The 24,863-nt window shown below is 46.8% G+C and overlaps 1 protein-coding gene across 6 annotated transcripts in view; it reads left to right on the top strand.

Annotated features, from left to right (window-relative positions):
- The window catches only part of LOC119465260 (solute carrier family 26 member 6), a 255,292-nt gene that overhangs the window by 200,971 nt on the left and 29,458 nt on the right, over positions 1-24,863 (top strand). Inside the window, exon 1 of one of the 6 annotated variants that reach the window (XM_037726058.2) lies at positions 5,700-6,059. The exons of 3 other annotated variants lie outside the window; for them this stretch is intronic. In XM_037726058.2, the coding sequence (XP_037581986.1) occupies positions 5,977-6,059 (83 nt within the window). In that variant the 5' untranslated portion in view covers positions 5,700-5,976. Of the gene's footprint in view, positions 1-5,699; positions 6,060-15,649; positions 15,815-20,630; positions 20,675-24,863 lie in introns of those variants that run through there. 2 more of the 6 variants (XM_037726059.2, XM_037726060.2) reach the window with 2 other exon arrangements.

Below are 24,863 nucleotides of genomic sequence, written 5' to 3'. Positions count from 1 at the left end.
CACTCACTCATTACACTGTGCCACCTCAAAAATTGTGCACGAGGAACCGGCGCCTGCGCCTATATTTTTCAATCTTAGACAGTTGTCCGTAAATGCTCTGTGGCATTCTCACGCAATCTGTCTCTCAGCCTCCACTGATCGCATGTCCATCGTTTCATCATCGACGCTTAGGCGCATTCCACACAACATGTCGCAGCTGCGGCAGCTGCCTGCCAGCGCTCATGCTTGCCGGGCGTCACCGCTTGAGTCGCGTGCCGTTCCATGCTCGTCATTCAGCCCCGGCGAGCCCCAGCACGTGCGGGAACGGCGAATGCCCCGCATACCGGCGTATAGCTCGGGTACGAACGGGCGTGGAGATGAGCACAGCGACCAAACTGCTGAACAGAGTGGTGAGCCGCTCGAGCCGCACCGCGCGCTTGCCGCACGTGTGCGGTCGTGCTAAAAACTGTATGTCGCACACTTGTGCACAAATTAAAGTTTACGCTGTGTCCGCACATGCAGGTTTAACCGAAACTTCTGCGCCAGTGTACGACATTACCAGTCTTTAGCCCGACCGCACGCGTGCGGTAGGCGGGCGGTGCGGCGTGAGGCTCGAGCATAAATCAGCCTTTATGAACCAGGGTGGTGACTCGGGGGCTAACGTGTTCTGCTTCTCTGCACGAGGTGGCGGGTTCAATTTCCCAGCCGCCAAGGGCACGTTCGGACGGAGGCGGAATACAAGAGATGCTAGCGTACTTATTTTTAGGGGCCCGTTAATGAACCCCAAGAGGTTGAAATCGACGCGGGGCCGCCCACTGCGGTGCCTGTAATAGTGCTGCTGAACAAACAGAGCAGACAACTGGACTGTGCATGGGAGGACGACAACACTGGTTTCCCATGTTGCTGTCTTCCAACATGTCCGCCATCCATCCAAAATCTGCGCCGCAGAAGTCGTGGCATGTGCAGGGAGGGATGAAGCTACAGATGACGCTAATCAGCGCCGGAGTTCTTTTTCCTGAATTCCGCGGCTCATTGGCGTACGCGGGGTTTACTTGACCACAGAGTCAACACAAATGGCTCGTTTGGGGTTTCATTGGCAGGAAACGCTGATTCCAGCTGATTTCGCGTGGCTTCGAAACGATGGTTCAATAAAGCGACGACACCGATTGATAGGGTCATTTTCATGAGGCAGCAGTAACGCTGCACTACATTACGGAGCGCAAGGGCACGTGCATTGCCGCAGACATTGCCAGTCAGTTGAGCAGCAGCACATCTACATGACGAGATGGAGCGGTGGAAACAATGCATCCGAACCGCATGCCACTCCGTGAAGCCACGACCTGGGAGGGAGTTCTCGAGTGCTTGCACCTTCCTATGGCAAATACGTGCGTGGCGCAGGTAACAGTTCTTCGGTTTCTTCTTTTTTTTCTTTTTGCTTTCCGGCGCCATACACAGACACTCATCAAAATGAAGCGAAAAGAGGCGGCGTTGCAGATCTTGTAATCAGCGCTGGTCACTAAATTAGCTTCACTACTTGGATGATTTCTGCTAAGTATTATTGCGGTTGAGACCTGATAACTCTATCTAATAACGAAACTTTCAGTGGCGTAACCACAACATCAGTCAGGGGCCAAATTCTCAAAGGTATTCGTTGATAAACGCTCCTTGTGTGCCACTAGCTGGCTGCCTTCACTATAAATACATATATCCAACATCACGATCGGTTGAAACATGCCCATATGAACATTTCTAAGATAACAATGTTATTGCGAATGCAAACCCTGGGCCTGCATTCACTAACACATCCTTACATTGGAAATATAGGAATGTTTTTATACGAATGCCTCCTAGAAAAAGGAAGAAAATAAAATCACTAGTTTGACGGAAAGAGTATGTGCATGTTTGTCCACCGGTTTCTTTCGCCATGACACGTTTCCATCGGCTTGGTTTACTGCGGCGTCCTAAACACCTTGCACAGGTGAAGCGCAATGCAGACTACGGCTGCGTAAAGGTACTACCGCTTCGCAGAGTCGGAATAGATAAGAAAATAGTATGTGCAGTGCTCTCGGCAGACAAAGAGATAAAGTCGGCAACAGATGCGAGGCACGGTCGATGACGGGGTTAAATTTGAAGCCCCGGCATGAAGAATGTTCACTTAACCAGGGAAAGCAGTTGAGGACATGTATTCACTATCAGCAGAGTCACGCAAACGCATTGGCGTCGTTGCGCTCACGTCTGTTGTTTTTCTTGTACTGATCCTTATACTGGTTGTGGTTAAGGTTACACTGGTATTTTTCGCGTTACTCAATTACCCACTATGCGATATTGCGAACCACTGACATACATCTGTGCAAACTAAAAGACTCATCACACTGATCGAAAGATGACTGCGCTTAACAGGGAGATGGAGACTAAGTAATCAACGTTTGTCAAACAAGGGATACTTCAATGGAGCTTTCGGTAAGAGCATTTGTCTCCGCCTTTACGACAAGTCCCCTTGTCACTACACTTCATCCAGGCGGAACCATGGTTCGACCAACCTTGTGCTTGTTTTTTTTATAATAATGTACTTATTGATTAATTTCTTTTTCTAGAGGTCGACACGTGCTGCCAACCGGGCAGCCCAAATTGCCGTTCCCTTTATCACAACTTTAGCTACAAATCAACAGGGTAATGTGTACCAATGCGTAAGCACGGTCACTTGTGTGGGTAACACCACTGCTCCATTTTCTTGGCGAGCAAGCAAGTCTCTACTGAGAATGCAAAGACTAGAAGCCCGGCCATAAATTCTTGACGAGCATTGCAGGAAACAAAATGAAAGGAATTTGAATGGGTTCAGCGTAACTTCGGAATGCGCGCACTGACGTTAGCATCTTGGCTCTCACGGCATGTTGTTGACAGCGGAATCTGCAAAAGTGAGACAGGAAAGAGATAGGAGTGTAATGCTTCGCGTAAGAGCCTCAGCACGTTAGCCCGTCAAAGAGCTTCATTCATTTCCGCTGCTCACGTTATCGGGACGCGAGAGGAGGGCGAAGAATGTTGTCGACGCGCGCGAGACTGCGCCGATGGGCCTCTAGAAGGGCCGTGATTACGTGGACATGGCTTATCTCCCGCAATTAGCGAGGAGAAAGGTTTACATGCGTTTGCGAAACCAAGGTTACTTCTATAGTACCACGTGAATGAAGATGCGACGTTGCGAAGATGCGAGCATAAAGACTTTTGTTATGACGAGATAGTCCTTCTGTCTTTCTTGCAACTTCTGTTGGTTGCTGCCATCTGTATTGCTCAGGGCTGTTTTCTATTCTCATTTTCATTCTGCGGTGTGGAACGCGAAGACCAAATTGACCATTTGGAAATAATAGAGGTTTTCACTACTGCCGCATATTGTCGAGTGCAGAGTTTTTCGGTAGGTGTGGTTCAAACCTGTGGCGACATTCTTCGGGCCCATCATTTGTCGATGTCGCGACAACGTCATTCTCAGCGAACATTCGGTAAAGTTGCTTGAGGGACCCTGACGCGAAATATTAAGATGGCGTAGACAAGTTTAGTGCCATTACGCAATAGCAAAAATGACACTCCTACCGTGAGCACAGGCTTGGCAAGCTAGAACAGATGAAAAATTTAAGACTGGCGAAGCCGAGCTGATCTTTCTACACTGCATCGCCGCAACGTCAAGTGCTTCAACTAAGGAGCTAAAGAAGAGTTATGAAAGAATATTTCACTAGACTAAACAAATTGTAATGTTGTTCTTTATATTGCCACTAAGAAGAAAATTTTTGTAGCCGTGCTGGCGTTTTGCTGTAGGACAAGTTACCCGAGAAAATGTACACAAAAATAACAAGTAACAGAAGGAAAGGCTTCGCCCCAGCCCACACGTTTTTCATCGGCAAGCATGTCCTTCACCTTTGGGACGTTGATGGACAATGCAAACGGGTGGCTTCAGGAATGACTCAGTAACATTGGCTTGAGCTGTACTTGCCGTGAACTGGCGAAGCGCGCGAGCGATGGCATATTTAATACCTTGCTTACCATGTGTCATGCTGGCTACAGCAGGTTGTTCACCCTCTAGGTCCTGGAACAATGTCGATAGAAGCGCTGAATATCTGCGGTGTGATCTAAGTCTGGATTTTGTGTAGGTAGCGTGATAATTTGTATGTGGCGTAAAAGTTCAATGTCTTCCCAGTAGTGCCCAGTCCACTGGATCAGTTAGGAGGAACCTTCGACGCTTTATCAAAACCGTCTTCTTTGCGCAGGTATATGAGAAGTGAAAAGAGACTCTAAACAGAGCCCTATGGAACCGAAATGGAACAAAAATTCCTGCGCATTATACAGCAAATATTTGGAAGGCTTAAATTTTCGGCATTAGGTTTTTTTATTCGCTGCTACAAATTTCTGAATATTAATACCAAAATAATGAACATTTCAGGTGTATAATTGGCCAATCCCATTTCAAGGTTACGTGTCATGCGTTATAGGCAACGACAGTAATTACAACTGCGCACCCAAGGAAGATATCAAAATTCATGAGTTTTGAACGGTCACTTGACAAAATTTCCAAAGGATCATATGTCATGGCTTTTGCTTTCTTACACGTTTAAGCGTGGCAGTTAACGTTAGAGCATTACAGGGAAACAGCGAAAGAAGTGAACGGAGGCGACAAAGACAGCCTACACTACAGTGGTGTGTGAAGACGGTGTCCGCTCCTGTGCAAGAGTCTGACGAAAAGGACAAACACACTCAGCGCTGTTTTGCGCCTAACATCATCTTTCTCAAAATTTTGCATTGTTCACCGCAAAGCGATGAACAACCAACACGCCGAAGTCGCAAGGTTGCTCATCCAAACGACTAAAGGGTTTGTGATGTCAGGCTCCACACAATAGGTGTGCTGTGTCCCATAATGTTACAAATTTGTGTTGAGTTCTCAGGACACCACGGCGTTTACACTGCTCAGACACACTATGACGCGAGCGAGGAAATGACATCTATTCGTTTGAACCCCTATCTTTTATACATCCACTAAGCAATTGCGGCGTCCCGTGCGCAGTTTATCTCTAACCTGGAGAAACTGCAATGGTATGCAAGACCTCTTCAGAAGCCGGAAACAGAAAGGCTGGAGATTGTATCACATCATACAAGCCAGAAAACGCCACTCCTGCTAGCCTTCTACGGGTACTAGCACAGGCCTTCGCTTTCAATCCGTGTTCTGCTTGCTGGGCTTTCAACCGAACGCCTTTTTGTTGTATGCTAGTTAAAAACTGGTTTTCGAGCTGTCACCGGCGTTAACGTCGACGGCACCGCCAACGTCACTTGGCACGTCTTCAAGCACGGAGGAAATGCGAGCGACAGGGGGGGGTCTGAGGCCGGAGGGAGGGATGCAGGCATTGGAACGCTGCTTCGCGCGCGCTAATTATTCTTTTGCTTGTTCTCTCGAGAGGCACGCGAGAGATAACGGCGCAGCAACTGGCGGGAGGCAGCGAAGTTGGATTGACAACAGGTCTCGCGAGCCTGTCTGCTCTGGAAGCCTGCGCGGCGACCCTGAATTGTGACTGGCTCGCTGTTTCATCACACGCCGCCGCCTTCCTGGGATTCCACCGCGCGGACAATTTCCACGCACGTGTTCTCGTTGGCCAGGTGGACGAGGAGAACAGCGGGAGAGGAGGGGGTGATTCGGGACCGCGGATAAATAAATAAAACTCGATGCGGTTCACAAAGAGAAGAAATTCCTACAACGGGGAGTCACGTCCCATTCCACACAAGTCGTCTGCAATGTGCAGCTGGTGCGCTCGCTCATGATTTCACGTACGCCGCTGTTCGTCCTGGTGATCATAACGGCGCTCAACTTGTGTCTCTCTGGTCGCCGACCACGGCGCAGACTCTATTGTACCGGCGCCATTTCGCTGCAGCCGAAGACGTCGTTATAGCGACGCCTCCGGAACGCCCAACGGCAACCCATTGAGACAGTGCCGTGAACTTGACCGCACCCTGAACTCTTGTAGAATGGTGTGCCCGCGGACTGAGTCGTTCAACAGCAAGCCGCCTCACGTCGATGCTTGTTCGGGGCGATTATCTCAGGATTCTGGGTGAGTTCGGGAAGCTTCTTTTCGGGAATGTAGGTGTACGTTGTTTCAGCGTCACAAGTGTGAAATCAAAGAGTCACGGAAATTGAAACCTTCGGCTTTGGTCGTTGCATGCCACCTTCTTCCGTGTTCCCTGATGCATCGCTAGTAATACAAAGTAACCTGCGAGAGCGAGAATGTGCCTCCTCGCCGTTGTTTAAGTTTGCCGGCGTCTGGAAAATGTTTTGTCGAGTTGCGCGGGTCGTAACCATTATGCTCCAATCCAGTAAATTGGCAAGTTTTCGCGTGCACTACTTTTGTGTCTACTAGCGTAGATTAGATACACCGTCGTTCTATGCACTTATCGGTATGGCGCTGAGAAGGCACCCAGGGGGTAAATAGTCGGTCTTGCATTAACAGGTTAACATGTCATTCCATCGTTAATTTTTACGCCGGTGAACGGGAAATTTCAAAATTTGGCTTGACTGCCAGTGTTCGCTTATGCTATGTTGTCCTTTCCAGCAGAGCTGACTCGCAGTTATTGGGTGTGGCGGCACTATAGTGCGTAAGGCTGCAGGGACACTAAACGGAGAGGGAGACATAACAATCTAAATCGAAGTACAAGCTTTCATCCAGATGAATTTTTAACGAAGTATGCAGAGTTATGAAACCATTTCTCCTGGACCGTCCAAAACTCTCTTAGTTACTCCACTCGCCTGTGCTTCAGGGTTCAGGACATAGGAATACGTATGTCATGTTCACAAGTCAAATATCAATCGGTTCTTGCACGAATTGATGTGCAATGGATGAGGTTTAACCCCATCGCCTAATGAGGAAATTGTGTTCAATTTTGCCATTTTGCTGAGCTAAAAACAAACCAAGGCCGCGCCCTCTTAATGTAAACGAAATATCGCACGGAAGAACAAATAAAATAACGCACAATACAAATGAGTACGAGTGTAACATTACTCCAATCACGCAGTCGACCGACTGCTCAGCACGTGAAACTTCATCGTTTCAAACACAAGCGGTTCAATACTTTTTTTAATGTAAAGGTTCCAGATTACCGTTAATTCAACTAGTTGGAAAAAAACAACGAAACACCTCAATGACCACCGCCACCGTGCAATTGCACACCTGAAGTGTTCTAACGTGTAGTCATTGATGCGGTTACTCAAGATTCAGAAATAAGTCTCCCGGAGTCCATTGAAAGTGATTAGTACCAATAAAATGTAAATAATTTATGACACTCTGAATGGACCAATCATCTATGACAGATATGCATATGCCAACACCCTAAAATGACAGGGAAAGGACAGGGTGCAAAAGGTAATACTGTGGTCTGAGCACACTGCGTTTCAACTTCTCCATGCCGTCCTTTTCTGTCTTGTGGGAAAGAGTATGCTCTCAATATAAGCTATGGAAGCGAGAGGTTGCTTCATCAATTGACAATTTTCTGTCTCACCGCGTGCTCACGCAAGTGCAAGTAAGCACAGACCTCACGGCAGCTCAGCAAGTAGCTCGCGCTGTGCTGGCATCATATCATTCAGCCCGCTAGATTAGTGACGCGAGTCACAATCGGCCGCCAAACAAACTGTTGAAAAATTTTCTCACGCCATCCGTGGTCTACGAAAAGAAACAACTGTTTTTGTTTTCCGTGACAGCTGCGTCACTAAAATTACGCTGTGTAGAGTTACGCTCACGAAAATTAAGTAGTCAGTGCAATGACGAGGAAAGTCCGCCAAAATCTATTATTGGCGGTGCAAACATGGGGCCCGTCCTTGTGAAGATCGCGGTGTGATAATGACGCTAAAAGAAAACGAAACAGAACACCGTAAAATGACAGGTCATTCCTACACAAAACGCTCACAAAAAGTAACCGCAAACAGCAAAAACGCACTTCAATGCATCCCAAAACAGTTTTAGTTCATCCACAGCACCATAAAACATCACAAAGCCTTGTAATGAGCCCCGAAAATAGCAGCACGTCCGACTGGTACTGCACAGAATCAGGCAATGACCAATGCAGAATGGAGCAGTGTCTCTGGCAGCTGCTGCTATACGCTGTTTCACATCTGTGTGTTTAGGTGGCGTTAGGTGTCTGCGCCTCTATGGTTTGTATAGTTTCACGCCTGTTGAGAGCGTGAGAAAGGCTTCAGCACAAATAAAAACAGGGCGCTTGTTAGGCTTCCTTCTTTTTATTGCGAGAGCAATTACATGGACACTCCAGGCGCATTTCTGCCGTCGTCGTCGCCGTGAGATTCAGTATAAAGTCCACGGGCGATAACATCGTCGCCGTGCGCCGTCCGCTCTATGTGCGAGTGAAATCATGCGACGGTGAGCCGGAAATCGCGGCTCGCGCACGCGAGGGCGGAAAGCGGGAAGGAAGCACGCAGTCTTCTAGTCGCGCACAACCCTCCGGTAGAATGGTAGGGAGGGGGAGGGGCCTCACTTTACTGCCGCAGCGTGCTTCCGCCGAGCCGGAAGGGTCCGCGGGGAGGGTGGGCAGGTGGAGGGGCCCCGCCCGCCCGCGCGTCTGTATCTTGACAGCCATCTGCGGCGTGGGCAGAGTCCGCCCTCCCTGTGTCTTCGCGGCTAAGATCGCATTGATGCGAGCGCCGGCACAAAACTCAATTCGCTCGCTGCTGCTGCCGCGCTGACTCACTCCAGCGTTTTGACAGCGAGTTTCCGCGGTCATCGAGTGCGATGCGTTCATGTTTGCTTGTGCGCGTGTGACACCATGCTTGCTAATTTTGTTAATGTGCATATGTTTAAAAGTTTCTACGCCCGAGAAAACAACTCTCCTTACTTTGTATATATATCTGTCTACTAATTTGCTATCGCGATCGATGCTTCGTCTTTCGGGTAAAACTGCGACTTTTTTCCCGGCACAATTCACACCGTGAATTGTGTCATTACGCGTCATTATTTGCATAGAGTGAATGCATAACCTCATCTATACTTGCATAACCTTGTATATACTCGCATACTGCTCTACCTAGCAGTGCAGCGTCGTATATACTAAGTGACCATTTTTAAAGTTCTATGAAATTTTTAGAATCGCCTATTGCCGATAACATAATTCGAATACTAGAGCTCGATCATTCAGACAGGCGGACATTACTTGCACGAGAAATCGAAACGCATATTCAACTAATTACCAATTATTCACTAATAAAATTTCTAATTAAATACTGTACGGCACATATGGCAATTTATGATTAGTAGCCGGTGAGTTTGCAAGGCGTTTTCACTTAGAAATAATTTCCAGAACGACACAAGTTTGGAGATACGGGCCATCAAAATTACCGTAAAATTTCACTATTGTCACACTTACTTTTTTATCAAAACATTATTTTATGCACTCAAGCACAAAAGCAACTGGAATGCCCATATATTTCGTCCCATACTTTGAGAAATAATATCGAAACTGGTGTCATCCTGGAAATTCATATCATGTGGATACCGCTTGCAAGCCCACCGGCTACAACTTCTAAATTGCAATAGTTAACGTAAAGCAAAGAATTCAAAACGTTTACAAGTAAACATTCGTTAATTAGTTGCATATGTGTGTCGATTTCTCGTGCTAGTAATGTCTACCTCTACGAACAATCCAGCTCAATGAAAAGAATTTTGCTGTCTGCCACAGGCGATTTTTAAAAATGTCATACACTTAAAAATGGTCACACCTAACAAGTCATTTGCCGCACTACTGAAGGTGTGAGGGCCACACCGGCAATAGACTTGCGCAGAGGAATATAGTTCCGGGCATAGATGTGTGGCTATTGGTGGGATTATAGATTTTTATTTTTGCCTTGTACATGATACGTTACAACGATACGTGACATATTTGAACCTTTGTGCATGCACGTCGTATACCTAAACTACGGTGGCTGTGACAAGACGACGAAGCGCGGATGAACACATCTGGAGGGGCATTCGGTCTTCCTATTCGCTAAACAGTCCCGCAGCTTCAACAGTGCTCCAAATGACTTGTGAGACGGAGTGTAGTTGCATCGTGCCCACCCGGGTCCACCACTACAAGGAGTTCAAGAGAAGCATGAAAATAGGCGTACCTTTTAATGCACAGCATTCTTTGGCGATTACCCCAACAATTTTGGTGGCAAAATCCGGTCAGTAACCCAAAAAGCATGACACCTTTCCCATAGCAATACATAGGGCGTTTATAAAGAATACATGGGGCTAGGGTGGGTCAACTTAAATTGGGGGGGGGGGGGGGGTAACCTAAATTTGGGAATGATATAGGGTTGGCCCAACCTGAATTTGGAGGTGATATGTGGGTATGCCAACCTAAATTTTGGTGTTATTGAGGTGGGCCAACGGAAACTTGTGAAAGAAAAGCAAAAACTAAGCATAGTCAAAGAATGCTACGCATTAGGAGACAATTCTCTGATATTCTGTAGCTTTTTTATTAACTTGCCACCTTGCTCCACTTTATTCCCAGCATGGAAAATAATACCGTAATAATAGATACATTGAAGATCGGCACAAACAAAGCTTCCTAACTAAAAAAATTCTAAAACACTGGCAAACTAGCAGTTGGCACTCTTTCGCTGAAAGTTTGAAACTGCGAGTATATCTAACGCACTTAAGCCTACGATACTCCCTAGTGGCTCTCATAGGCAGTGAAACATGTAGGGAGCATGAGAAACGTCCTTAACGTAATCGCCAGACTTATTTCTGCACTAACTTGTTGCAAAGTGCCTGTGCTACTATACATGAACATAAACTGCGTATTTTAGCTTTATCTATTCATTTAATGTGGCATAACTGTGTGGGGGCTTACGTATGGATTTCGTACGCAAATGATCGCTTACGTGACAACAGTTCCACCGTTGTCACATAAGCAAAGTTTTTCTCAGGCTCGCCGAGGGGTTCGAATCACAGTTCCCTAACCTCGTTGTTGGAGGGAACTTTTCTCTCCTGTTCGCTTTATTATAGGAGACGGACGCAAGGTGTCGTACAAAAAGAATGCGCGCAAGAAACAAATTGCGAGCACGCTAAATTCCTGGGCATTCAAAAAAGAAGTCATAGACGAGAGTAAGGACAATTCGCCGTAGGATGGCACAAGTCACAATGTGTATGTAGGTGCCTGGTATTTTTCATTGATTTCTGCTGTCTCAGTGGGTCATTATTTTATTTTTAACTGTATCAGTCAAGCGTACAGTGATGTACGCTTCACTCGGAATATTCGCGAGCACAGCACGAAACATCGCTCGCTTACTTGGCTAAAGATGCAGCGCTCCTGCCTGCCGTTAGTGCAGTTCGTACTGACAACTACTGTCTATCAACTTCATTTTTCTTAATCACTGCTTTCTTCATTTCAATCTGTCATTTTGGTTTTACAAGCCTCCCTTCGCTCTTCTTTTCTTCTTCTCTTTTTACCGTACGTCGCACGTATTACACACACCCTAAGTTGTGCATACAGTACAGACATATTGGCGAGTTAACCTTGCTGTGCACGTCAAACACCACATGCAACGCTGGCAGATTTTCATTTTTTTATTTACCCTGCTCTTCTGTACAGAATCGTGGTGTCTGCAATAGATCCCGTATGTAGGCTCTCAACTTGACGCATCGCTGTAATACACAACATAACGTTCGGCTGGTGTTTTGGAAGCCCATAAACGTAAATCTTATCATCACGCAAAGTGTAGTTTGGTGAAATAATGTTATCAAATCGATCCGTTTAAAACAATCACGCTCGTTTCAGTATCATGGCGAGGACACGTGAAGATGTTACCAATGGCATATTTTTTTTTTTTTTTTTTGCGTAGTGCTCTGTGTCGAGGAAAACAGACCTACGGCCCTATAACATAAAGCTATTCCAAAACGTTCGGCCGATGTTACACTTTTGTAACAAAAGAAGGCGAAAGCCTGCTGCACATTTGGTAGCACATGACGTTATACAATCGAGGTTAGACTTCTTTGAAAAGGCATATTGGTAATGCATTATGTAAAAATTGGGCAGCTTGCCTAGTGCTGCAAGGCTCGAGTAAATAGCGGAGCTGGTGATCGACCTAGCTTCTTCCAGGTTTTACTAGGCTTGGCTTAGGTTTCCTAGGAAATGCTAAGCGCTGATAGGTACGGTATTCCGAATCGGCTCGCTGCCGACGCGCAGATTCTCGCTCGGCCGCGCGACGCGCTTCAACATGAGCGGCTGCTTCTTCGGGTGTCCGGATCTTCTTTGGTCGTCCCATGTCAAGGCTACATGTACTCGCCCCAAAGTCAACGAGAGTTCTGCCGCCGTCGCGGTGGCTCCGAGCTTTATCTCCCCGGTGACGTCACGGCCAGGCTGCGCCTCCCCACTTGCCGGGGTGAGGCTGGTCGAAGCCTGCCGAGCCGCCCCGAGAGGCGCCTGTTGCAGTCACAGACACCGTGCGCGTTCGGCGCGAACGCGGGGAAACGGGGAAACGCGGACGCCGTAGGCAGCAGCTGTGCGCGTTGCCTCGTTGGTGCTGCTACAGTGTTTTCTCTCTGTCTTGCTCTCTTTCTTTCTCCCGAGCATTGAGCGCGCTGCGCGCTATGTTCTGCTTCCCTCTCCTTAACGTCCGATGTCAAGGCAACATGTGCACGGCACGGAGAGGAGGCGAAGCACACGCCGCTCCGCGAGGTGGTTGCTAGGTAACGTAGGTGACGTCATCGCCCAGCGAGGTTTTGTTCGTGACACACGGACTGACGGTCCGTGTGTCACGAACAAACAGCTCCTCTGTAACAAACGAACAGCTCCTCTGTAACAAACAAACAGCTCCTCGGTAATACAATCGCGCTAGGCTTCTTGCAAGACATAACTACACTCTAAAAACAGTTGCACCCTTTTTGGGGCGTATTTTTGCCACAGAGCAATAATCGTCATCTGACTTGCGTGGCTTTCCTTTCATTAACGCTGTGCGCCCGGCACTTCTCGGTCACGAACGACAAGAGCGTTATCAGCGTGACACAGCGTTCTCGACAGGAAAGTAGCAAGTGCAGAGTTTTCAAGATAGGAAACGCAAGCAAGACAGATGACGATTATTGTTGTGTGGCAAAAATGCACCCCAAAGGGTGCAACTGTTTTTAGAGTGTAGCCGCAATGGGAAGTACACGTCTGAGAAGTACAATGGGAAGTGCACCCTGAACGCCACTTAAAGTAGTACCTAAAGTGCAGCATGTTAGTGCACGCACTAGGCCACACCTTCAGTTAGCGAGATGGCTGCGACGTGACTTGTGCAATCACGCACGCAATAGGCACACCTTTAGTAAGCCAGAACCGTGGAGCAGCAGTGGCTTCAGGGAAGCGTGCTCGTCGCACACCACCCCGTTCGATTCCCAGCCCGAGCGAAATGTGCCCAATTTTTTTTTCAGAGTCACTACTTTACTTTGTCTACAGGAAGCTGTCTGAGAAATGTAACCTCAATCCCAGCATTTTTGCGACGTCGGCCATTTTTTCGTCACGGCGCGGTCTCGCGAAAGTCACCGCCAAGGTATACGCCAACATAGACACCCAAGGCTTTCGCCTTAGTATGTTTGTGTTCCAATTCCCTGGCGTCAAATTTACGTAACCGCTGACGCAAGCACCGGGCGGTGACTAGCAGCGTTATTGGGAAAGCTCAATGAAAAACTCTACTCGTTTGGAAATGGTCAGTTTTCTTTGCTTTCGAAGTGAATAGCATTGCGTACCTTGACAGATTCTTCTTATTTAATTGATTGACAAGAGGAGAGGAACGAGTAGATGTAGAGAGGGTTTCGGTGGTGCAGAACTAGCGCAGTGAAAGTAGATAACTGGGGGAGGAGGGTGGACCGCGAATCTGCGATTGGCCCGCTTCCCTTTACTTAGCGTTCGGTGGATGGTCGAAAATCGCCGCTGTGTGCAAAGGTAGTATAAAAATGCCGCTAGAACGGATCCTCAACGAAGAAAAGTTTTCAGAACGAGGTCTTATACGTGTCGAAAGGGCTCAACAACGTTATACTGCCCTGCAAAAATTACTATTATACGCAAATAAATCCATTCTCCCTGGCAGCTCCGAGTAGCCAGTGCAGGAGTGATTGGCTGGCAGCGATCTTCTACTCCTATCGAAACGGGGCAGTCGCTGGCTATACCAAAAACTTCAGTTTTTTTCGGCATACTAATGCATCTTTAATGCGTACATGTCACTTTGACGTGGTGAATTTACGCCGTTCTGTGACGTCCCGTGACAGAGAAGTGGGTGGAACTCGAAAACATTTGGACGAATCGCGGAAGGCTAATGATGAGAAAGGCGTAGAATCGGAAATGAATGTATTTTTAAGTGCTATCTAATCATGCATAATGAGTGTGCACACGCCATGTCATATGGGGAGTTATCGCGGTTCTCGCGACGTCGCGGCACAGACCGGCTAAGTGGGGGTGGCCCGAGAAGTGTTTCACCAATCGTGGAGGGTGATTGCATAAATGGAATAAAAACCGTTTGGGGAATAGCTTTACGTCGTAGCGCTCCTAGTGGCATTTCTCGAAACTGCCTCCAGCAGCAGCTGGCGTGTGTTGAAGCTTACAGTATTTGTTCACGAGCACTAAGGAGCAAGAGGCAAGCGCTGTAATTGTTTCCTTGTGTACGAAGAAAATCTTTATGGCAGCGCATGATGACAGCACTTTTTATGGAACTTCGGGAAATGGTACGGTCTTAGGGCTAAGGTTCAGTACCGAACAAAAGAATACTTAAAAATACATGAACGCTGCGCAGTGTGAGCTGTGTCGTTCTACTTACAACCAGTCGCACGCTACGAACAAGCCGCAAATGGCCGTGAACCAACATGTTCTACGTCCGCACGTGGGCCAAACACAGCTGTTTTGAAAACTGTGACCGCGAGTCAACGCTACCTGTCTTCTGTGCCCGCGACCGTCCTCGCGCTGATTCAGTGTTATGCTGCTACACTCGAAAGCCCCTTGGCTTCCTGTTTTGTGCAGAATAATACGGACGCGAGATAAACATGGCCAAACTGAACATGGCGCGTTGCTCTCCTCCGCCCGTGCTGCGTGTATTCCCAGTTATCCTCGAAAGAGATCGCGAAGGTCCTCTGGAATCACCAATATCTACCGAAACCAGGACAGAACGAAATGATGAACAGGATGTCCGGTGTGGCATTTGCCGAGGACTGTCCTGTCCTACGTTACAAGCGGGCGAAAAAAAAATAAACGAGGTTTTACCCCTGAACCGCAGCATAGCTAAATCCGCAAATATAGCACTATATATGGCTTGTCTGCAGAAATCCTTGCTCGGCGTTTTGCATCTGTACAGATGACACGCGCGCTTCTGCGAGTTGTAGCGGAATTTTTTGCGCTTGTGCGGTTATCTGTGAAGTTATGTGACGCGAGAGAACATATCACCCCGCGCACTAAAAAAAAATGACGGCTGTTTGCTCCAAGCAACCACACATATCTCGCCTGTCAGTGCGCACGGCGCTGCGATGTTTCGAGCACGTTCCGGCGGCACCAACGACGGGGAGCGCATTTTGAAGGGACCGCCGCGACTCCTCGCGATTGGTCGCCGACGGCCGACCAATGGCAAGAAAGCCCCGCGGTGCGACGCTAGCGCCGTGGCGCGTTCTTCGCGGCGCGTTCGGGCACTAGGCCAGCACTGCAGCACTTTCACGTTCACCGACGACACCGTTTGCGCGTACATGTTTCTGGGCACGTGAGTCGTCCCATTGTGGAACAAGCGGAAAGGAAAAGACAGAAACGCCAGCACGCGCTCATCCGAGGCCATGTATCGCGACGGCAAAGGCGGCGTGAACCTGAATCCGTGAGTTCCGAGCGTTCGTTCTGTCGACACGTGCTCGAGCGTAAACACGCTGACGCTGGGCTTTCATCAAGGGAGCTGTTCCCATTCATCTAGTTTTAGCGCAACGTTTGCCATAACTGCCTGCATTAATGTTAACAAGCCCATCGCCAATAAAATGGCAGCTTTTATGCTGTACAGGCCGAATTTTGTGAAAACGCAAATTATTACTTCGATAAGCCCATACTTGCTGCTGTAAACTATCTTGTTTGTTAATTTGCATTTTCTGAATTCATGGTATACGAAAAGCTGAGTGCATGACTGTCAACAAATTCAAGATATTAATTTTAATTTAGATTGAAAGAGGAAAAATTGTAGGGTCTGAAAGTACGTACTAATAGAAAAAGAGAAACTCCAGAGTCCAGGGGCAAAACATCCGGTGAATTGTCTGCGATATGAAATTGGCGAGGAAGAGTGACACAGAACTGAAGTCAGAAATATCTTCATTTCAAATTTTTTGTAATTTTTTTTCAATATCAAATTTTAACATTCCAATTCATGATTCGATTACTCATCCTCAACTTAGCGTCTTTAGGCGTCGTTTCAATAAATTGCTTTCGGAGATTCTTGGGCCGAATTCAGAAAACTTTTCGTTTCTACAGGCTGGCGGAAATTCCTCATCCTGCGCCTAGCAACAGGATGGGCTAGCATTGACTCTTACGAAACATTCTAGCGTATGAGCTCTTTGTGAATAAGGGCTTCAGTGAAATCAATAAACAGCGTAAAATTCAATTCGTTTGAAAGTTATGTTCCAAGATATATACGCATGTTGTGAGACTCCTTGGCAAGGAAGCTACAAGTGTGAACTCAGTAGCACAGGCCTGCCGCATTGTATGCGAATTTGTGTGAAACGACCAGTATAAAAGCATTGCGTTCCCTCTACCGCAATATATGGTAATAAATATCAGGTTAGATAAAATAATTAGATCAGGCTGGTGTTGGACTGTTGCCTCTGACCAATGGCCGAGGTAAGTAACTCCATACCACCGAGGCAGCTCTTGTTGTGTGGTGTGCTATCAACGCCAGCTCTGGATGAAATGGTGTTGACAAGTGTGATAAGTGCACCGTTATCATCAGAAATAAAAAAGGGGCATAACTACCATTTACTGACACGAAGAAGTTATATATAAATGTTAGTATATACTCCTCTAGGCGAAATAGCCGCCGGAGAGGTGTGGGGACCGTTTTATGTGAATCCGTGTTGCTCTAACAAAATTAGCATTTTGTCAACACCTATTGTAGCATTTGTTCTAAAGTTGTCACTAGATAACCTTTCTTCGCCTCACGGAGAAGCCATATTTTCATCGAGACTAACAATGTTGGCAGCGTTAGGTCACGACGTGTTTAGCAACTGCAGTGGGGGACGTGAGAAAAAGGAAGAGATTAATTATCCTGTCTTTATTTCCTCACCACTGCTTCCGATAGGTAACGTTCACATCTTGTCTTTCGTTATCGACCTGCTCTATAGGAATTAGCTCAGGCGCGTATTACTCTTCGCTATAGTCTCTAACATCGCTGAGAGGTCCCTCACACGACACTAAATTGAAACAGACGGCAGCGCCATTGCACCGTCGTGACATCATTGCTCTGTAGTTTGCCTATTGGACAAGACGAAATGAGCACCGTCATACTCGCGTCTGTTGTTAGTCACCGATGAAAAGCCTATTTTCGGTGGCGACATGAACTGCACTGCATATTGCTGGCTTTCGTTCGCGGCGAAACTGAGCTTTGAAAAGGGTGAAACCACGCACGCTTCAAATTATATATATATATATATATATATATATATATATATATATATATATATAGACGCGTGAATATGACCACAAAAATACAGTAGCTCTGGGGGTCAGCTACATACGATGCAATGTGGTGTAGTAAACGCGCGGATTCTTGCGCTCCGGCTTGTAACAGAGCACGGCCTCCATAACCGGGAATCGAACCGGGAACGTGCTATACATCCACATCCTCGCCCACGCGTACCATTCCTCCGACCTGGCTGATTTGATTACGTTGGACCCCCGCACTAAAGAAAAAGAAAAGAAGGCGGCACATGAGTGTGAAGAAACAATGGCATGTTCTCTTCTATCGGGGCTCTCACGGAGGAATTCCGTTCCTCCCGCACCTTCGTAATCGAGGTTTACGCCCGCCGGCTTCCGGAGTTCACGCTGACCGTTAAGTGCAGCGTGAACGCCGGAGATATGGAACCTCGTCGTAAAGTTGCATACTATGGCGGGGGTGTTCACCCACCGCCATAGGTTCGCGCGGAAGGAGTTGTCGGGATAGCTTGGCTTCGAACAGGTTCCAACTATGACGGTGTTCGCCAGGAGCCTAATTTGGCAGTGTAGAACTGCTACTTCTGCTGTTCTATACCGGCGCATTAGGTGACGTGATGAAATCGCGAAACTTGCAGGCATACAATCTCGCAAAAATTTACACCCTTTGCGGTGTATCTTCTCCCCGGACAATAATCAGCATCAGTGCTCGCGTTAGCAATCTTGGAAGCTCTGCGTTCCTGTCAAGACTGCTATGTCACGGTGATCAAGCGCGTGCCGTTTGTTTCTTAGGGGAAAGATAAGCTCCTAAAGGTGCAAACCTTTCTTACACTGTAAGATGGAGTCGACTAGCGCAGAACAGGTGTAATTGGAGATCACTGGGAGTAGCGTTTGTCCTGCAGTGGACATAAGTATCGCCCTTGGACTTTACGCGGAGCATCACGGCGACACCCACACCGACAGCGAATGTACGCCTGGAGTGTCCATGTAAATACTATTGCAATAACAGGAAGATGATGACGAAAAAGAAGTAGTCGGCAGTGGTGGCGCAGGAAAATATAAATATTGTCACCATATATATAATCATCATTGTGATTATCAACAGAAGCCTATCTTCACGCACATGCACCCCAAGATGAGTAGGTGGTTTTCTGCGTTCCCCTTCCACGGGAACGCAGCCGCCGTTTCCGGGAATATAACCCGAGAGCTCGCTCTCAGTAGCATAACGTCATAGCCTCTAAGCAACTTCACGGGAACGCAGCCGCCGTTTCCGGGAATATAACCCGAGAGCTCGCTCTCAGTAGCATAACGTCATAGCCTCTAAGCAACCTTGACGGGCGAATCAAACTTGCTCCGCGTTGCTTTCACTGAGGCAGTGGACTATATAAAAAAAGTGATGCAGAACGCACCTTACGATGAATGTCAACGTCAATGTGACTAGCATTGAAGTAATGCAGCAACACGCTATACTGTCACCTCCCAAATACATCATATATGAGGAGTGCAGGAAGCCAGGCTCCTATTTTGCGCGTCCCACTAGACACGCGGCGCCGCCTAGCGGTGACGCCACGAAGTCCGCCTGGTGCGTGTGCGAATTCAGACAAGTTTGTCTCGATTTACATGTCGCGGTTTCCATTCCATCCAGCACCGTAAAACTTTAGAGTCATTTTTTTTAATCTGAAGAGCAGCACATACACATTTGTAATTAACAGGCGACCCAAGTTGACGTTAAAGAGGTTCATCGATGAGTGGCTCGTACGCGCTGCCATACCAGCACATACCAACTGTGTATGTGCTGTACATGGCCACTGACCCTGGTTGGCCTGAGAGAGGTTCGTTGGAAAGAGGCGCATATTCAGTGCAATATAAACAGTGACGCAAGTTAGCCCGACTGTTACCTTTGAACACGGTTTCCATAACACACCAGGTTGATGCCACACCAGGTTGATGCCGCAGACTGCCCAGTGACCCATTAAGCCATAGACTGCCCAGGGACCCAAATTGACGAAAAAACCGTTTGAGACACCAATAGATAGATATATAGATAACTACCCGAGAGTGAGGGAAGTACCTAAAGAATGCTAATCGCATTAAAATTCTCTGTTTACTAAGTCCAACTTATGGGGAAAGAATCTGCTCGAGCATCGCCTGTTGCTTCGGTCGGGCTTCTTGTCACTTCTTCTCTGGGCTTCTTCTCTTAATGTCCTTCCGCATAAAGTTCCACTAAGTAAGTGGAGCGTATTCGCAAAAAATGTTACAATTACGATATTTACCTTCCGTGGAACGATATTAGCAGTGTATACATCCTCGCTATTGAAACCAGTGCTTAGGTCATACGCGCGTCCATCCATCAGCGCACGTCAGTCGCACCGGACAAGTAGCAACGCCAACGACAAATTAAGCCGGTATTCTACAGCGCATAGTGTCGCATGCTCGCCCGCGATTGGCTTGCGCGCCCATCTTTTTTTTTCTTCTTCTTCTTCTTCTTGTGTTGACCTCGTTCTGTCTCACTCTGTCTCTCGCTCTCCGCAACCACCACGCAATAATACACAGGAATCACGCAATTGTACAGGTTGGGCGCGTATTATAGCAGTCGCAAGATCCCCGGCGTTTGCCTTCCGGTTGTTTACCGTCCTCACGGCGTCACAGCCCTGTGCCGCCGTATGCGGCAGTGGCTCGTCGCGCTATCACCAAGCGCAGCTTCCGGCGCGATCAACGGGCGATCAGGCGCGTCGTCGGCACGCTAAAAAACCACAATTGCGACGCGTTCACGCGCCGGCGCTGTTACTGGGAAGTGATCCGTCGCGCGGAATCTCTGTTTTTTCCCCGAGCGTGCACTCCGATACAAGTGACGTGCGGTGTATAACAGGTTCGGAGGTTGCAGATGGCCTGCGCAATGTTGATCTCGGCGCTCCGATGATGTTTGCCCTACGCACGTCGTCCATAGAGCCAGTGGATGGATAGCAAACGTTCTACGTTATTTCGAAAGCCACAGTTTACGGTATCACCTGGATACTGCCATGAAAGCCGAAACTCCTACGAAGGGCGTGTGAGTATTCTTTCGAGTAACACTGTTCCAGCTGCATGCCTGCAAACCACTACGATATTCACAGCCCAGTTAGTAATTTGGAATAGTTCGTATGAACGAATGCTTGCCAGTAGTGATAGCGAATGCATGGTAGAAGGGGAATGGATGACGACCAACGACCTACTGCTTTTATAAGAGAAAATATTTGTCAGTTTAGACTCGGAAGAATGGTGTCCGGTTTCTTCTATCTCTCTAAACAAACACAAAGCTGGTTCGGTTGCAGTGACACTTGTGAGTTTTTCTCTTTCCTTACCATGCAACTTTCTTTGAAGGGTTCAATAATTATTTTTATTGACTGTATGACTATAGTTAAAAGAATATATCAGTTGGAACCTAAATAAGTTTATTACTCAACAATATATACTTCAATAAAAACATGGTAGGGCGTAAAATAGGAAATTATTTGTGAAACACAATGTTTTTGAGACGTACAGTACATTCTTAGGATGTTACGCCCATATAACGTAAGAAAAAAAGATGAAAATCATATTTTAAAACAAGCAAAAGATTTCTAAATTATTTGCCCACATTTGATCACATTTTCAATGTTCTAGCTTACAATAGATGCGACCTACAAAACACGTTTTCACTAATTGTTGCTTGATTGATTAACTCATAATTATTATGGAAAAGTTAAATAAAAAGATTTCTGCCTAGATTTCTCTTCCGCTTATATGGCAGAAATATTGCGCAAGCACACCGTGGTGGATTGGCGGCGGCAAAACTTCGCCATGGGCTGTAGACTCAGCGAAAACAATAAACGTAGTATTCAAACATTTCTACGACATTCTCAGTTGTTCCAATAAATCAGTTCATTAACCGTCAGCAGGCAGAAACCCTACCTCGGAACTGCACAGCTGTCAAGCTTGCTTTGCCGCCCGGCTTGACTTGTGGGTCTTCATTGGCCAAATTTCATTATAATATTCTGGGCCCGTCTTCAAAAATGATCGTACGTTCTAACTGTTCACAAGTGAAAATTTAAACAAATCACAATGCGGTACATATTATTAGCGAAGGCTTACGGCCAATAGCAAAAGCACGCTTATAAATGAGAAGCTTGGCGTGTTCACCACCTGATGTCTACTGCAAGCTCACTGCTACTTGAAGCATCCGAGTAATCATCAGAGGAAGCAGCAGAACGGCGAGATTCACGTAGTTCGTGCGAGAACTAGGGTACTGACCTGCCTACTACGTTCGTGATCACGGGGTGTGCACTCATAAAAGATCGCCTGCACGCGACACGACAGTAAATCATCCAGGAAAATGAAACCTCACTCCTGAGATTGTCATTTCGAGATAGAAGCGCAAGACCGTAAACGAGCTGGGAGCCTTTAAATCTTGTGCGGCGCTCGTGGGTCACCCATGGCCCATGTTCAATGTCCGTGGTGAAAAAAAAAAGTTAAAAAAGCGTGCCGTTTGCACGAGAACGAAAACAGAGCCAGACACAGTAACATACACCCGCCCTGTGTCTGTCTCTCTTTCGTCCTCATGCAAAGAGCGTACCCCTTTATATTCCGAACATGTTCGTTTAGGCTCTAAACCGCACCTCTAAAGGACGGCTGCCAACATCCCCGTTTAGGGCGAGTGGGGTCGAGTTGTGTCACGAAAAATTCTCAAAGCTGCATTTCACGCTCTTCGTCTTTCAGTCTCGCCACATGTTGAAGTCAGTCATGCACTATCTTTCCACGACTATCTTTCCAAGCGTTTATCACTTTTTTTATCCTTCTTTTCTTTTTTGTGTTTTGCCCGATACAGTAGCGTTTGTGTACGCAAGGCTTCGTGTTCCCATTGCTTCACCCGCACTTATACAGCTGGAGTGAGACCGGATATGTCTGCCGACAGTGACAACGGTAGTAAGAATGGACGTTGCCGCTTTGGTTAACACGGGTTTGCACGGGTTGCCTAGTCACGTGCTATCAGTTGTCTATTGTCAGGGTTGGCGAGCCAGCCGAGGCCGGGGCTGCACCCAGGCTTTCCAATTTTCACATTGCCTCTCACTTGCTTGTTCTTCTCTGTACTCGGGCTTTTCGCGAGCGCGCGCTACGCTCTGTCAGTATTCACGAGTGGTAGATGGTGCACTGAAATAAGTGACACCCTCGAAAGTGAATGCGGGTGTAAATCGGCGTATAACTCGAACCCCTACGCCAATTTACAGTCTTAAAATGAGGGAGTACATCGGCGTATAACTGACACTACTACACCACTACACCAATTTACACTCCTAAATGTTAATGAGGGTGTAAATCAGCGTGTAACTCACACCCCTACACTAATGTACACCCTTAAAAGCTAATAAGGGTGTACATCATCGTATAATTAATACACACCCCAACACCAACTTACACCCTCAGAAGTTAATAAGGGTGTAACTTGATCCTTAACTCACATCTTTACACAATTTCCTGGCTGTAAGGGTGTGCTGTATAGACCGAGTTACACCTTATTATTTACAGCGTGGGAATCTTGAGAGTTGTTGCTCTCGCGGCTGCCTGTGCCACAACACACACCAACGCCCATGCCCGTTCCTGGCTGCCCACAGCACTTTGCTTGATATCGATGAAGAAATAAGCAAGTGCGGCAGGAACAAGCAAATAAGCACGTGCACTGCGAGCTGACATAACATTTCGGACTCCTCATCAAATCGACGCTTCTTTAGGATAATATATCAACCCTTCCAATGTCAGCTTTTCTGCAAGGTGTACTGAATGTAGCACAGGGTGTCCCCTGCGTAAAAAAAAACAATCAAATAAACATATTTCGTGATGGTTTCTCTTTTTTTTCCTAATATGTGTGAGTTGTGGGAAAGAGAGTACGCCACCCTATTTGCAATAACTTCCCGCTTTATGCGTCGCAGTTTAGAACAAGAGCGTCCTTCGCCAGCTGTGTGTGGGAGGCGAAGGTCGACTGAGTCGCATGCGCATGTTGGCATGAAGCATAAACTTTACTGAAAATGTATCTCACAATGATGAATTAAAGAAGAACAGGATAGGCTACAACAACACATCTCGTAGGAGCACAACAATATTGAGAGCTTTCTTTTGTATTCATTAGCTTTCTCAGCACTATCCTGCAATTTCATTTCAACTATAGAAGGCTGAAGACTGTGTTCCACTAGTAGCCCCGAAATGCGAAAGAAAGGGGGTGCACGCGAGAAAGAGTAAAATTGGCATCACCTTGGGTGTAAAACCTCAAAACTAACACTGTCACTACATGTAGGACACGTGCAAATGCACATTCCTTCGGTACTACTTGAGTCCTTTTTCGAGAAGAATAACTCGTTTTTATAATTTACATGATACGCAGGTGCTAACTTCATACAGAAAACTTTCCATCAATCTTGTAATAAGTAGCTCGGAATTATTCATAATACAACTGAACGTTTAGCGTGCGTCGTCTTATAATTTAAAGGGGAACGTACAGTTATTGTTCGAGTAATATGATGGTGTGGAGATGCGCGCGACATATTTGTTGGTCACATTTTCATCACCACAAAAAAGTAATTCGATAAGTTTGGTTGTCAGGTGGTTTCGGCGTTCACTATAATCATCTACAGGTGATATATTACAATGGGTAAATGATTATTTACTGTTGCTTATTTTGACTAGAATGTTAAAAGGGACTATTTCTATTTCGGTGGCGTATCCCTAAACTTTTTTTTACACCAAGCAGCGCATAGCGGAATAATGTTTACTAACACAGGTCGTTCGTCACAACTAACATTCTCTAAATATGCAATGTGTTTCTGCGTTTGCTCGATGTCAACGCTAAAGTCTATCCTGCAAAAGGGTATAACGTGACAGACATAGCACATTTCTTCCCGGAAATTCTCGGGAGGTATTGGCCAAACGTAGGTATGCATTGATATCCCTGTTATTTAGGGTCACGGGAAGTCAGTAATTGCCGACGGAGTCTAGCACTACAAACATGGTAACCTCTGCAGTTGTGTGGATGTCAGAATATGATTTTTATTTTATTTTAGTGTGAGAGGAGTGATGACTCATTGACGGCGCATCTTAAGTGAATGACCGATATCTTTGGTTGGATACGTGGAGCGCTACATGCAGCTCAACTGGTTGAAGCCAAACGATGTCTTGTCTAGCTGCAAGTCCCGTCTTCACTTTCGACTTCGTCTACTAACGCCGGCTGTTTT

This window comes from Dermacentor silvarum, chromosome 9, assembly GCF_013339745.2.
Source record: "Dermacentor silvarum isolate Dsil-2018 chromosome 9, BIME_Dsil_1.4, whole genome shotgun sequence".
Lineage (NCBI taxonomy): Eukaryota > Metazoa > Arthropoda > Arachnida > Ixodida > Ixodidae > Dermacentor > Dermacentor silvarum.
Note: the sequence above shows the minus strand (reverse complement) of the source record. Positions and strands in the feature narration are given on the sequence as shown.